Source organism: Thunnus thynnus, chromosome 2 (assembly GCF_963924715.1).
Source record: "Thunnus thynnus chromosome 2, fThuThy2.1, whole genome shotgun sequence".
Classification (NCBI taxonomy): domain Eukaryota; kingdom Metazoa; phylum Chordata; class Actinopteri; order Scombriformes; family Scombridae; genus Thunnus; species Thunnus thynnus.
The window spans coordinates 18,260,966-18,276,195 of NC_089518.1; the positions used below are offsets into that span (position 1 = coordinate 18,260,966).

A 15,230-nucleotide genomic window follows, 5' to 3' on the forward strand; every position below is an offset into this window, starting at 1 on the left:
ATTCCCTACACACCTGCAGGAACAGCTAACTGTTAACCACCGTGATCTATGGCAAGGCCTTACTGCACTAGGCTAAGGTTGAAGGGTTGTACTGACATCGGTGAATTAGGGCATGTCTACACAATACATCTTTTTTTCTGTCTTTGGTTGGGTGCTTGATGTTATTCTACTGTACGTTAAGAGCTATGGAAAAGCATTGGAGTTATTTATAAACAAATCTGTACCAATGAATCAGTGTCGGTACTGCTCTCAGCACAGAAACCTGACAATCCAGCATTCCTGACATTCACTGATTTAACACAGACATAAGATGCTGCCACATCTTTACTACCCTGTCACTGCTTTGAACGATGGGAAACCCAAACTGCCTGTAACATTAAGCACACCACTACAGGCTGACTGTCCTCGAATGCTTTCCAATCCCACAGAGATTTATGAGCAGAACCAGATCCATTAATCCATTGTTGATTTGCTGTGGCTGCCCTGCAGGGTTTTTGGGATCAGATATCATACAGTGCTGAAACTCACCCAGTTGCGCAGTTGGGTAGACTGCAACACCCTGACCAGTGCTAAAAATGCTGCACCAAGCATTAGAAAATAAAATACAAGTCAATGTTTTTCAAATTCCTGCATGTCTACCACCAGTCGCATTTACATACTACCTGACAGATATATGAACTTCTAACAGTAAACAATGTCACTTGCATTAAAATAACAACATACAACAGAATGACAATCCATAGAGGGCTCAGGACAAGTGAATTAGAGCTGGTACACAATGTGATAATGACCTATGCTGCAGGGAAATCTCATCAGCTCCCTGCAATCAATTTAACAGTGTTTACAAAGCCATGGGCTGAGGTTTGTGCTTGGGGACAGTGGACTGGTCACCTGGTGTTCCTCTAGATCCCCCTGCTAAGCTGGCCTCTCCTGGGTAAACCTCCACAAAGCCCCCTCATGTCTAACACCACCAGGTCCTTCAAATACTTCTCTCAGACAGAGGATTAGGTAATCTCACCATGATACTGTCTTTTTCTCTATTTCTATCATTTTTTCTCTCTCTCTCGTTGTCATTCAGCCTCTCTCTCCTCTCTCTACCCCTCTATTCTCATACCTTACATCCTCCCTCCCTCTCTCTCTTTGGGTTCTTGAAGTGCTTGTTCTACTCAGGGCACATCTATCCTCAGGGGTCCTTACATTCTTAAGTGCCTCCAGAAAAGGTTAGTTGGCAGGTAATTGTCCAGCTGTGGTCAGGCTTATCTTAATTGTGGGTGCTTCAGTGCAAGCTACACTCTCTTTGATGAAGAGACTTATGTGGAATAAAGGGAGAAGATGGGAGGATGGGGAGAGAAAAGGATTTACCATTTTGAAGTGTATCTGATATTTTTCTTTGGTTGTTTGTACTTTACAGTTTACACAGAAAAACAATGTGTATTTTTTGCAATTTGTAATTGGAAAACCATCATTCCTCTATACATATGTAGTTTTTGGTCTCTTTATCATCCATTTTTCCAAAACATCTTTTCTATGCATCAGTGGAAATTTTCCATTATAAGGAACTCAATATGTGTTTTGCCTATTGATTCTACACATGCATCGTGGAAAAAGCAATGCTGACCCCACAGTGTTAAAATCCAAATGACTATGTCTTTAGCCATTCTAAATCTATACTTCTATTAGCCATCTGATCATATATATATATATCCACGTCGATAGGAGGCTTTAGGGGAGTTAGTGTTTGCATTGCCCCAGTCAAAGGTCATGACTGACCAATAAAATATTTCCAGAGCACCATCAATAACTCCGACATGCAGACTAATACAGTATGGAATTGTGGGTAAGAGGAGGAAGCCTGCTGTGCTTGCTTCGAGCAGAATGGATGAACAAGAGGCCAAAAGGTTACTGGACAGACTTCAGCCCCCTGCCCCTACACCCTCTCATATGTGCATTTGATAGCGACAGGGGCAATTATAAAGGTATACTTCAGACAGGTCAAATGGGAGAGGGCAAAGTGCAGAACCTTTAAAGCACTGGCTGGAGTCAAAGGTTAGGATGGACATAGGACATCATAGAGTGCCGCCGGGCTAGGGGTAATGGAATCAGAGCTATAAAGACATAGACTGATGAGAAGTGAAAAAAAGGAAATATCTTCTCTTCATTTATTGCATATTTTCATTGACATAGAAAATTACACCAACCACTCATGATCAGAATCTCAAACTATAGCATGAAATGCTCTATGACACTTTTTGTTTAGTGTGTTGGTGCGGCACGTTTGTATGTGTTCATATACTGTATGTTGTCTGTGGAACCAACAGGCTTCATGGCTATTAAATATGAAAAGCCCAAGGTCAGGGAAGGTCGTGGCATGCATTTAGCACCAGTGACCAATGCCAAATGTAAAGGTCAAAGTGGAATTGCCTGTGCTGGAGCCATACGACGTTTGCTCGTCCACATTTATGCATCCCATTGGCAGTGATTTATGGAGGGAGATAAGCGTACGGATGGGAAGAAAACACTCTCTTTCTCCTATCCCGTCAGACTCGGTAAATACACTACTCACTCATATCAATCACCATGTCACAGTGAATCGCGACTGTATGCTTCCTGCTCAGATTAAAAACTGCTTTTGTCTTGCTCTGCCTTCTCCCTCCGGCTCTGGGGAACACACTGGCCGTATTGTTGCTTTTTCACAGGCTTTATATTAGCATTTCAAACAGCTGTGGTACAAAAGTAGTTAGTATGTTGAAAGACAGCAGTATGCTTTAGTTATGTACCATCTTCCATGAATAGATTCCATACTGTATCAGTCATGCAGTATAGAAGTAATCTCCTCAATTGATCACGAAAATATTGAGGAAAGAAAGTAAAAATTCAGTAATGCTACAAACTGCTTTTTAAAATATAGTATTTCTCACTCCTATTTATTTGCTAGTCATTGTTATTTTATTCGTTTTCAATGGCCTTTCATATATTTAGTTTTCATAAGAAATAAAAGAAAATGAAAAGCCCTGTGCTATTACTTTCGTCAGGATTCCAGGGCATTTAAAAGGGTTCAGGTTTGAGCTGGTTTTATGCTTATAAAACAAATCACGGGTGATTAAGATCAATTTCCCCTCCTCTGTCCTCTGCAGGATGACATTCCTGTGCTGCAGCCAGACAGGCTGTTCAGCATTTTGCAGGAGCTGCCGCTCTGGGGGGGCCTTGACTGGGCCAGCGATTAACTCTATATCCCGGCTTTTAGAGTTTTGTAGGCCTCTTGAACATGAATATGTTCCCCATGTCCCTTTGGCTCCTTAAATGTGAAAACCAGCCCGTCACTGGTGCACCACAGGCTTTTCGAACTACCCCCAAGTGGTTCAGAATCCAGCCAGAGAAGTCCAAAAAGAAAACATGCTTTTGAACTGCCGGCCAAAGCGGAAACATGGTCTAGTAAGCTGCTTTTTAACCTGAACCATAAAGGCCTATTTTCCTTCCCTCCAATAGTAATAAATTTGCTCTTTTCCTTTATTACACATATTATGTTTTTCCATTGTAAGATCAAAGGGTGATAATGCGCGACACCATAGGCACCAGTGTATATTACCTGACACTTTCTGTTTAGTTCTCCATTACTCTGTATTTCAACTTGCTTGCAACTTCAGTATGACAAAAACCTCTTTAACACCAGAAAAACTGCGGTAGCCAAAGTATAGAATGTTTCTCCTTGGGAAATCATATCAATTTCATTGCGTTGACCGTAGAGGTCAGCTTTGAGGATCACATTCTTACTATTTTAATACCAGCAATGACATTTCCCTGTATACCAGCTGTTACACCATCTATCCTTCCCTCCCTGTGAGAACAACAGTTCTAAAGGCCGTTTATATACAAGTTCTGCACGATCTGTCACATTCATCTCTATTTCCCATTCACCACAGGGCATTTGAACCACATCAGAATCTATTATCACCATGCAGATTCAGCCCCTGCTGACAATACAAATCATGATAAGATGGAGCAGTGACTCCATAAACACCCTCGCTTATATATCACATCATATGAGGCGGGCTGGATAGCAGATCTCACTTGTCGTCCCTATGTGGTCGTCTATTTGTATGGATGGACTAAAGATATGGATATCATTACATCTCTGTCTTTAACCTGTGTCTATTGCTGCCCCATTCAAGCAACAGATATAAATAGTCAAGTGTGTGTGTGTGTGTTTATCTGTGGGAGCATCCATCACTCAGCAGTAGGAGTTCCAACTCAGCTGCTTGTGAGAAGAGATTTATGTTGTAATGCATCAAATCAACAGACCTTTACAGTAAAATATGATTTTATCAATAGGCCTAATCAATAGTGCATGCAAGATGCTGTGTAATTATTACAGAGGTCCGTATCAATAAAACTGTCACGCATGACCTCTTGCCAAAGGCTATGGAGCTGGGAGTCACAGACAGTCGAAGAGAGGCTTGCGTAGTGGCCCTGACATCTTTGATTACCTGTACATAAGGTCATATCTTTGAAGTACTATAACTTATCAGGACACGCTTGGCTGAGATGAGATTCAGGAAAGGAAAGTTTTAACAGCAGTGAGAAAATATTGCACAGAAATATGTTTAAACCGGTATATATGTGATGCATTTTACTGACCAATTCTAAGCATTTCAGGTCTGTGTAAAATTCAGGTCTGTGTAAAAACAATCATCATCAGTCGAATTGTGTTTCCTTGCACCTCTGCAGACGTTAGAGATTATAAATGATCGAGACGCGGATGGCTGTCTTTACTGGAGTGAGGATCATTTGTTCTGAAGCAAGGCAATCCAAGAATGGAAGAAAGACTGTCAAAAAGAGCTTTGTATTACACTTTAGTGGGAACACTCTGCATTTACACACACACACACACACAGTCACATACGCACACATACAGTACACCAGAGAGGGAGCGTGAGGCAGGGACCAATGAGGCAGTTTATATCGGGATTTTGTTTCACAGCCACGGCCTCCTGGGAGAGAGGGGTCTGCCAATAACACTTAAGAGACAGAGCAGGAAAAGTAAGTGCTTTTATTACAGCTCATCACTCATGTAATTTCTGGCAGCATTTGTGATTACAGATCAAGTGATTGACTAACTACACATTCGGCGGCTGAGTTATGAACCGGGTGCCTACCATTCCAGCCCTGGCAGATTCTCTGTGTCAGCTGTAACTCATCCTCTCCCAGGGTGCTAAATCAAAGAGAACACTGCAGCCGGAAGAGTTAAATAATAACTTGAGCTTTATTGTAAATCTGTCAGAAATTAAACCTGCACGAACGTCGTCTTGGCCCTGATGTTGTACTGCATGGGGTGAAGAGGCTGGATGGAGGGGATCAATAGAGGCCCCAATGGAGGTATTGACGGATGACAGGTGAAGTGCATGTGTATGTGTGTGTGTGCGCGTCTGTGTACAGGTGTGTGTGTATAAGGGGTGGGATTGAATTACCCTGGGGTTAGGTAGAGAGCATGGCTCAGGGTGTTTAATCGACAGGTCTCACCTTGAATCGATTGGCAGGAGTCTCACAGGGCACGGACGTGATACACACAACCAACACTTACTTACATACACCAAAACAAACCACAGGGAGTGTAAGAGACAATGGGGTGGGATGAGGGCGAATGTCTCAATGCCATCATGAGTGCATGCCTGCATGTAGTCAGTTTGTTACTCAATAAAAGCAAATCTAAGACTAAGTCAGGAAAGCACTTTTATTATCTTACTCATTTCTATCCTGGAAAAGCAATTCAATAGCTTTTTAAATATCTTTCCTTATGTTCACAAAATTACCATTTTTACCCTTAAAAACTTGGATCACTTGTGAAAGGTCAAGGTAATAAATAGCTTTAATGTCTGAGTATCTTCTTTGTCCAACTGAAATGACGACTCCTCTGATGAAAGCAAAACAGGAAAAGAACATATTTCAATATTTCCACATAAATAATAACTAACAGGTGGTACAATAATTGAAAACTTGATACCATAATGATTCAGCACTTAAAATGATAAAACATGAATTATTACAACATTACTAGTGATACAATATTAAAAAATACAATATTACTATTATTTGAATTATTACTTAATATTTAGTACAGTAAATTTTGAATTTGATACCGGAAAAAGTAAAAGCATTCCTGTAAACACTGCTGAGTGATGGGTCTAACTCAACACTGCCAACATGCTATACACTGCCAGCTTATTTGACAATGGGCCATTTTTGTCAAATGCAGATAATGAAAAAAACCAGATGCATCACTCATAATGAAATCCTGATGAGAGGAATTACCATGTGGTTGTGATCTGCACTGTGGCAAAGAACCAGTTTGCATAAAGTACAAGGCTAATGAAGGGCCTCACTCTATGAAAAAAAAAAGAGCAAAGCAGTCTTAAAGGAAGCCCTCTTTCCTGTAATGATCCTATTTTACTTCGATAAATCTCATCATATAGTATTATCTCTGCAACAAATCAATCTCCTCACACTCATAGTAGCATGCACATGTGACTCATACTGCAGAGACGGGCAGCCCTGAAAACACCCCACTGTGAAATGTCTTACAAGAGGCCAAGATCTGAGAGGGCGTCATGTCTTTAATAAACAACATACTGTAAGTATTAAAATGAATACAGTTCTGCAGTTCAGTGTGGTAGTACGTGGGGTAAAAAAACTCAGCCCTCTCAAGTTCTGTTGAAATGTGGTGATTCAAGCACTCAGCAGCTCCTACACACAGCTGACTGTACGTCTAAAGTCTAATGCTTTCAGATGAGGTCAGGGTTCATGGGTGTCGTTGACTGAGATGGTTTGTAAGAGCAGCATATTTGCCAAATCACAGTGTGGGGCAAAGTGAAGCCCATTAATGCTGATCTGTAGTCTGTTTTAGAGAGAAAAGTAGGGGGCTGTTTGCCAGTAACCTTGGAGCCCGAAGTATTAGGCTTTGAATGTGGTTTCCAGAAATGCATTATCAAGTATAATATTATGTCTCCAGACATTTTTGAGGAATACTGGATAAAAATGCTTGACACTAGTGACTTTTTGGATGAGCTGTGGATCCTTTAGGGGTATTTTATGGATGGTTGTAGTTTAAACATCTTGATTTCAAATAGTACACAAAACTTGACAGAAACTGGTATATAACACATGTTTTAAATGTTAAAACATGAAATAATTTTTCCAGGTCCATTGATGGACGGAACTGAATCTGTGGACACTTACAGATTCTTCCAAGACGTGGCAGAAGAAGAAACCACTCTTCTGTTTGAGGGACAGTGCCTAAACGCTTCAGAAGAGGACAGAGTCGGAGAAAAAGAGGTTTCAACTCGCAGTCCTGGAAGGAGGAGAGAGGAGGACATCTGAACTTTTTTTTCAGGGCTCAGATGGAGAGGAGAACTGTAAATCGGAGACTCAAGGCCAGCGTTTAGTCTCATGTTTGAATGGGCCATGGTCTGAGCCCCAGGACCTGTACATCTCCCAGGAGGTCTGGGTTTGGCTCTGAGCATGGGACTCTGCAAAATACTGCTATCACTCCCAGATTTTTGGACCAACTCAGACAGACTTGTAGCTCTATCCTGAAGAGACAAAGACACATGCAAAATAAAAAAATAAAAAAACAAATCAATGTGAAAACAGCCTACTGTGGTCTGAGAATTTGCTTTACAGTTTTTGGATTTTGGAGGGAAAATACTAGATGCAATACTATATTACAAACACTAAAACATTCACAGATGGAAGCATAAATAGAAAGAGAAACCTCTTCAACTGCTTTTAGTGTGATCAGTATCCTGGTAATAAGGCTTTTTCATGTCACTGTTAGCTGCTTGTGAAGTACTATTCTTGCAGCAGTATACTAAAGTCATACCTCAAGCCTGCCAACCAGTTAATGTATACTTGCTTCTTTAATCACAGCCAAAGTGATTGAATACTGCCTCCAGATGCACAAAATCACTTTAACATTGAAAGGAAGTATAACAAATGAGGAGTGTAATGCTAGCAGTCTAAGATGTTTCCCGTTACTCTTCACTATCATCTAAAAGCAAAATGTTCTTTAAAAGCAAATAAATAAGAACTCAACTCAACTAAATCAGGCAGAAGAGATTTTAAAAAGAGGAGACTTAAAAATAAAACTGACCAAACCTGGACGGTTTTATGCTCCCTTCTCATAGAAAACACAGTGGTGAATTTGTTCTTTGTGATGTTGACATGAACACTCACCTGACTAGCCTCAGTTAAAACTCTGCCATGAGTCTGTTGTCCCGTCAGCAGCCTGGGCAAGGTGCTGGCAGCGGGCCTGAACTGCCTTCCCTCTGACTTGGGTAAAAGATGCAAAGTGGTGAAGACTACCTCTTTGCTTCCTCTCCTTCTGCACTGTTCCTTCAGCTCCCACGGCCCCACTGTCCTGCCACCCTCCCTCTCATCCCCTTGGTTAGATTTGATTGATGAGCGCCCATTTCCTGTCCTGTCCATTCCCGTTGTAGACCTGGCCACGGCAAATGCTGAATCGTGTAATGTTTCATCTCCCTTTCGTTTTCCTCTTTCTTTGTGTAATTCTTCTTCATCTGCACTCCCTCTTTCTTCATGTTTCTCCTCCTCTGGTTTCCCAAGACCTTGAAGCAGCATGTGTTGAACCTGTCTGGAGTCCTGTTGACGGTACAGTAATTCAAAAGGCAAACAGAAGACATTTCAATGTATGTTGCTACATCAAAAGACATCAGAAGAATTATAAATTCTAAACTGAATTGATTCATTTAAAATAAGAATCAGACATCCGTTGCTTTGTTGGTGAACCTCTACTTTGCCAACAAAGCTAAACTTAAATTGATGCAGCATTCATGCTCACTGTCAAGTCAAGTCAATTTTCAAAACAGAAGTTATCTCAGGGCATTTTTCACATGGAGCAGGTCTAGACTGGACTCTTTAATTTACAGAGACCCAACATTCCCCCATAAGCAAGCACTTGGTGAGGAAAAACTCCTCTTTAACGGGAAGAAATCTTGAGCAGAACCAGGCTCTAGATGGGCGGCCATCTGGGTTGAGAGAGAAAAGGGAGGGGGAGAGGGGAGAGAGAGACACAGAGAACCACAGCAACAACAATAATAACAGCAATAATAATAACAATAATAATGATAATAATAATAGAAATATAACTAATAATAATAGCGGTAGCAGTGGGCAAAAATGAATAGTAGCAGCAATTGTGGGCGTCAAGCTGGACCACGGGGACAGCAGTCTGTCCGCAGCTGAAGGTCACTAAGCACAAAACTATGGGGAAGATGTCAAGTTAGTAACATGCATTAATGGTACAGATGGAGAGGGGGAGGAGGAGAGAGGAGCTCAGTGCATCATGGGAAGTCCCCCAGCCGTCTAGGCCTATAGCAGCATAACTAGGAGCTGGTCCAAGGCAAACCTGGGGTGGCCCTTACTATAAGCTTTATCAAAAAGGAAAGTTTTAAGCCTACTCTTAAACGTCGAGAGGGTGTCTGCCTCCTGGACCGAAACTGGAAGATGGTTCCACAGGAGAGGAGCCTGATACCTGAAAGCTCTGCCTCTGATTCTACTTTTGGAGACTCTAGGAACCACAAGTAAGCTGAGCTGAGATGAGCTCTTTAAGATATGATGGTGTCTGACCATTAAGGGCTTTGTAGGTGAGGAGAAGGATTTTAAATTCAATTCTGGATTTTACAGGGAGACAATGCAAAGAAGCTGAAATGGGAGAAATATGATCTCTTTTTCTAGTTTTTGTCAGTGCATGTGCAGCTGCATTCTGGACCAGCTGGAGAGTTTTTAGGGACTTGTTGGGGCAGCCTGATAATAAGGGAGTACAATAATTCACCGTAGAGGTAACAAAACAGTTGACTAGTCTTTCTTCATCTTTTTGAGACAGGATGTGCCTGATTTTTGCAATACTACGTAAGTGAAAAAAGGCAGTCCTTGAAATATGTTTTATGTGGGAGTTGAAGGACATAGATAATGTGTTTCTAAGGTGTTTAGGGCCAAGCACAATAACTTCAGTTTTGTCTGAGTTTAGTTGCAGAAAATTGCAGGTGATCCGGGTCTTTATGACCTTGAGGCATGCTTGGAGTTTAGTTAACTGATTGGTTTCATCTGGCTTCATTGATAAATATAAATGGGTATCATCTGCATAACAATGACAATTTATGGAGTGTTTCCTAATAATATTACTTAAGGGAAGCATATGTAAGGTGAATAGTATTGGTCCAAGCACAGAACCTTATGGCTGTGACTTTGTAATTGTGTTACTGTGTAATTCTGAGGAGACTGTGACTTATTCAATGACACATGCATTACTGTAGCATTACAGTAATTTGATAAGTTTTTTCAGTAATCAGTAGTGTAAGAGATTAAAAATAGAAATAATCCCAGTATTGCTTCATTACTTCAGCAACTTGAGAGTTGGTTTGTTTGCTGTCTTTTGATTTGGTTTGATGGAGGACTGACATGAGTTTCCTCTCTGCGTAGTCATTGGATAGACTGGACCAGTAAACCTCCTAAATGTGCTTCTCCCGGTAACTCCAAAATTGTCTTATGTACTGTACATATTGTATTTTTTTGGCTAGTTTGTTAACGTTAGTCAGTAGTAAGCTTACATTCAGGAATCAGTTGGGTTTTGTTCAGAGTGGGATGGTATGTGAACCCTACGTCTTTACTTTACTAGGATGTGAGAACTGTGCATTTCATCAAGGCTAAGTTAGCTGTTGATGGTAAATTGCTTGATTGACAGTAAATTGCTCCAAACTGTAGGGTGAATGCTTTCTAAACCACAATGTTTTGTTTTCTATTCCCACATACAAATACAGAAAATACAATGTGTGGATGTGGAGGCTTTGGAGTTGTTTAAAAGCACCTTTGATGGCGCTGTGCTGAGTAATGAAAGTAAAACTAGGTGTATATGTGAATGCACGTGCATGTACTAGTGTATCTGTGGAGGTGAGAGAATTGCCCTGTTAAAGTTGCCTTCATCAGCGCACAGTATAATTCTAATTGGCTTTATTAGGGGGCTTAAATCTAATACCAGCTCTGCGCGCTGCCTTAGGCTGTGTGTGTGTGTGTGTGTGTGTGTGTGTGTGTGTGCACTTCTGTTTGATGTTTACGACTCACCAGATCTTTCATAGCATGTTGAATGGACAATGTCTATGTCACAGACCTGAGTAGATGGACTGACACATCAGCACCATCACAGTTATTACATTCCCTCCTCTATGTCAGCTTGGTGTAGCGCGTTCCTCCAGTCTGAGAGCAGAGCCCCAGTGGATGGGAAAATACAACGTTTAGAGGTTCAAGTCCCATGAAGCAGAAGCACTGTAGCACTAGATGTAATGATACAGACTTAAGGCAAGAGAAAAATTGTATGAAACTGCACCACAACATTTGACCCCATTTAAAAACTTGATACCAATTAGAGGGTTCTGGGTGTAAATAATTTAAGAGATCTCTCTCACTGAACACACAAATAATTTTACAGGCATGCACACATATATGCATGACTGTGCATGTGCACCGACACAATCTCACACATTAACCTATGAACATACTCACACACCCGTGCACACACACACAGATTCCACCATGCTCTGGAAACAGACTTCTTAATGAAGCCTTCCCCAAGTGAAAGTAGAGCAGAAATACATACTGGCCCATTTCTGCCTTCAGTTCACCCTCCTCTCCTCGCTCTCTCTCTCCTTCACCTTCTCCTCATCATTTGTTTTATTCATGTTTCGTTGTCTTTCTCTTTTGTCTCAATAAGTTAAATCACAACCCCTAATTTATGGCTACAGGCAAAGACACTTCTACAAACAAACTGGCTGATGAGAGGGGATGACTGAAAACATATGCACCAAGCGGTGTGTGTAAATCTTAAAATGTCTGTTACTGTCTTTTTATCTGTGGTTATTTACATAAGAAATGACAACGTGTGTAAAAGAATGGCTGTGATGCAAAATGAAAAAGGCTGCGCTCTGGAGGAGTGGAGAAGCGAGAGAGGGGAGCGAGGGGGGGGGAGGCGGGTAAATCCAGTGACACTGAGTGGGGAGCACTCAGGTGTGGTGAGAGGATTATACAAAACCCTGAGTATGAATGACAGTAAACACCTGAATGACAGAGAGACGAGGAGGGGCGGGAGCTTGTGTGTGTGTGTGTGTGTGGCTCTGGGTGACAGTTTAGTGGTCCTCACTGATGTTCTGAGAGGTGAGTGAATATATTCACCACTTTTATATTTTGAGGGCTGTGCTGTTTACTCCAGTGCAAAATGTTATGTTTTATATTCATTACTGATATGTTCAATTACAGTTTGTATAAAGAAACAATGAATGAAAAGAGGATTTGAGAAGCAAACAATGGATAAATGTGAATGAGGATGTCAACAAGGCAGGCAGGGAGTATGGAAGAGGAAGATGCAAGAGTTAGGGAGCTGTTGAGTTAGCGGGCCAGTTACAGATTGAGCTATACAGTATGCAAGTAAGTCAATAAAGGGGCTATAGAGCAAGAAAGAGGAGGTATGTTTATCTTACTTTCACTGTGTTTTCTTTCTCCGTGTGCTCTGTCGGTAGGGGATTGCTGACAAGGTCTCTGAAGCGAGCTTCAGTTTCTGGGTGAGCACATTCTCTGTTCTTCTCTCTGCTCCCTGAAACACAAATACTTCTCAGCACTTCCAATCAACACTTTAATGGCCCCTTTGTCTTCTTTAATCTGCTATTTTTGCTTGTGGTTCTTTATTTCATGACCTTTTTTAGTAGCTATATCACAACTTACAGAACATTAAGAGACAGTGTGTCAATTTCTACGGCTGCACTACTGAGTAAATTGGACGCACGACAAACTATCTTATGCCACATTGACTATACGGTCCTGCTATTTTTTTGTTAACTTGCATGGTTAAGTTGGGTAAATAACTACTTTTAGCAAGAGTGCCAATACATTCATCCCCTCTTATGGGATGCTCAAATGTGTTTTTAACCTTTGGCTTAGGGTTAAATTCAGAAGAGAGCAATGCATATCTATTCCTAGATCTGCTCTTAGTGAAATCCCTCACCTCTAGAGCTATATCACTGTACAGCACTGACTCTACATGAAGCGTGACCCCGTTTCCCCCACGGCGACCCCCTCCTTCCCTTCACAGCCTTGGAAGATAGAGGAGCACAGGGGAAAGGCATGCCAAGGCAGTAGACACTTTTAAGCAAAGATTAAAGGTTTTTCTTTTTAATCAGTCATTTGGCAGCGATGTTAGCATTTCACCCTGGTGAGGCTAAGGATCAATTTTTAATGCTGCTGTGCAGAGAGCAGACAGGGTGATTGGCAAGAGAGAAGCTATTTACAAAGGATCTATTTACAAATGTTCCATAGAAATATGCAGAGGGCACAATTGACATCTCTTACAGAATTTTAAATAAGCTCTCTCCCTGTATTCACATCGTCATGAGGCACGACCTCTGTGAGCCCCTGATGATCACCGTGTCATGTGCGTATGACTGTGTGTGTGTGTGTTCACTCATATGTGTCTTACATGTAAGAATAATAAAGGAATCTACACCTCTCCCTTGTGTTGCATTGTGTTATATTTCTCCGTGTTGTGCTGCCAGGGGTTGGGTAACTAGGTCAATCAACCCTGGTGTAAACACATCACAAGAATCCACCAAGAACATGCTAATGACAATGACTCTTTTTGAATTTATATACCTCTACATTTCCCAGTCTTCTATGGCACAATAAAGCTTTATTGTGAGATATTGAGAGATCACTGTGAGCGATGATTCACTCATGTTATGTATATCTCAGGTACTGTATGTCTTCCTCGGTAACACAAACAGAAGAATCTAATGAATTATGACAGACAACACCTTGACCAAGTAATACAAAGTTTGTTTGATGTTTTAAATTACAGTAAATTGACTCTTTTATTTTTCCTTGAACAGGACAAGGCAAGAATTCACTTGAACTGGAATGGTAATGTGTGTGTTGAAAGGTGGTGTTCTTTGAGAGGTGTTGGAGACAGACTGGACACAAAGCTACACAAAAGAGGGCAGATAACCTTCAGCCCCACACAAGTTCATGTTTGGATGAACAGAGCTCGTTCCCACCATGCTTCAGCCCACAAATCCAACCATGAATCAATCAATCCATCCATCCACCATCCAACCATCCATTCATCTGTTATCCAACCATCCATTCATTCATACAGTCAACCAGGCTTCAAGCCAGCCGACCCACACACCATTGATCCAATGATTGACCCTGCAATGGGTGGATCAATACTCTCTTAAATGGCATCATTGTAAGTGCTTATAGGCACAATGGCCAGGTGTTGTTTGTGCAGTTCATTTCCAAGGTAGCAAAGCTGTGCAGGGCTCTAACCCGAGTCAACTCTCCTTTCTCCTCCACTTACATGTCCACAGCAAAGGGAAAAGTGGGAGGACTGGAAAAGGTATTGAGTACCGAGTTTCCTTTACACATGTGGTTGAGGGGCTGGTCCATGCAACACTACTTGTAATGACTATTTGATGCTTGAAAATGCCTGTGGATACAGCAGATTTACACATAACTGTACTGCTACACAGCCAAGCAGACAGTCAGGAGTGACAGCATACATTCAAAGCTTTATACATGTGTGATGGTGCAAATTAACATGATAAGATGTGAACTTGGTGTAAAGTTAAACTTCATGAGAACCAACTGAACAATGCCACACAAAACACATTTCATCCCCACTTTCCTTGCAGATCACTAATATTACTCCATGTAAGTAATTTAGCATTTTATAGTAATAATTACTGTAAATCATTGGAATAAATGTGTTATTTAAACAGCATTAACCTGGAGGAGCAGTAGTACTCAGTAGACTCATGTTCACTACAACATCGTGAAGCCTATTGTGGCTTAGTGTGCATACAGAAACCCTGTTGGGTTAGAGCTGGGGCCAGGTCTTGGCATTAAATGACTGGGACTCTGACAAGTCTAGGAGTTCTGTCACTGTGGTTCACAGGTCTTGTTAGCCAAGGTGTCGGCAGGGGTGGAAATGACTTGTGTGTGAGTGTGTCTGTGTGTGTGTGTGTGTGTGTGTGTGTGTGTGTGTGTGTGAGGTGAACATTAGACAGCACTCCTACGTCCACCTCCTCACCTGACACCAGCAATAAAACTAAACAGGCCAAGGTGCTATGCTGTGTGTGTGGACGTGCACACAGAAAAAGGAGCATGTGTGCTACAGG

At 41.4% G+C, this 15,230-nt stretch overlaps 1 protein-coding gene across 4 annotated transcripts in view; it reads right to left on the minus strand.

Annotated features, from left to right (window-relative positions):
- Positions 1–5,714: 5,714 nt before the first annotated feature.
- LOC137195356 (probable E3 ubiquitin-protein ligase HERC2) overlaps positions 5,715–15,230 on the minus strand; it is a 335,566-nt gene continuing 326,050 nt past the window's right edge. For 3 of the 4 annotated variants that reach the window (XM_067607635.1, XM_067607631.1, XM_067607654.1), the window contains 4 exons: positions 12,540–12,652; positions 8,227–8,652; positions 7,231–7,583; positions 5,715–5,908 (listed from right to left, as the gene is read on the minus strand). In XM_067607635.1, coding sequence (XP_067463736.1) covers positions 5,776–5,908; positions 7,231–7,583; positions 8,227–8,652; positions 12,540–12,652 — 1,025 coding nt within the window. In that variant the 3' untranslated portion in view covers positions 5,715–5,775. Of the gene's footprint in view, positions 6,379–7,230; positions 7,584–8,226; positions 8,653–12,539; positions 12,653–15,230 lie in introns of all 4 variants that reach the window. The other variant, XM_067607643.1, reaches the window with a different exon arrangement.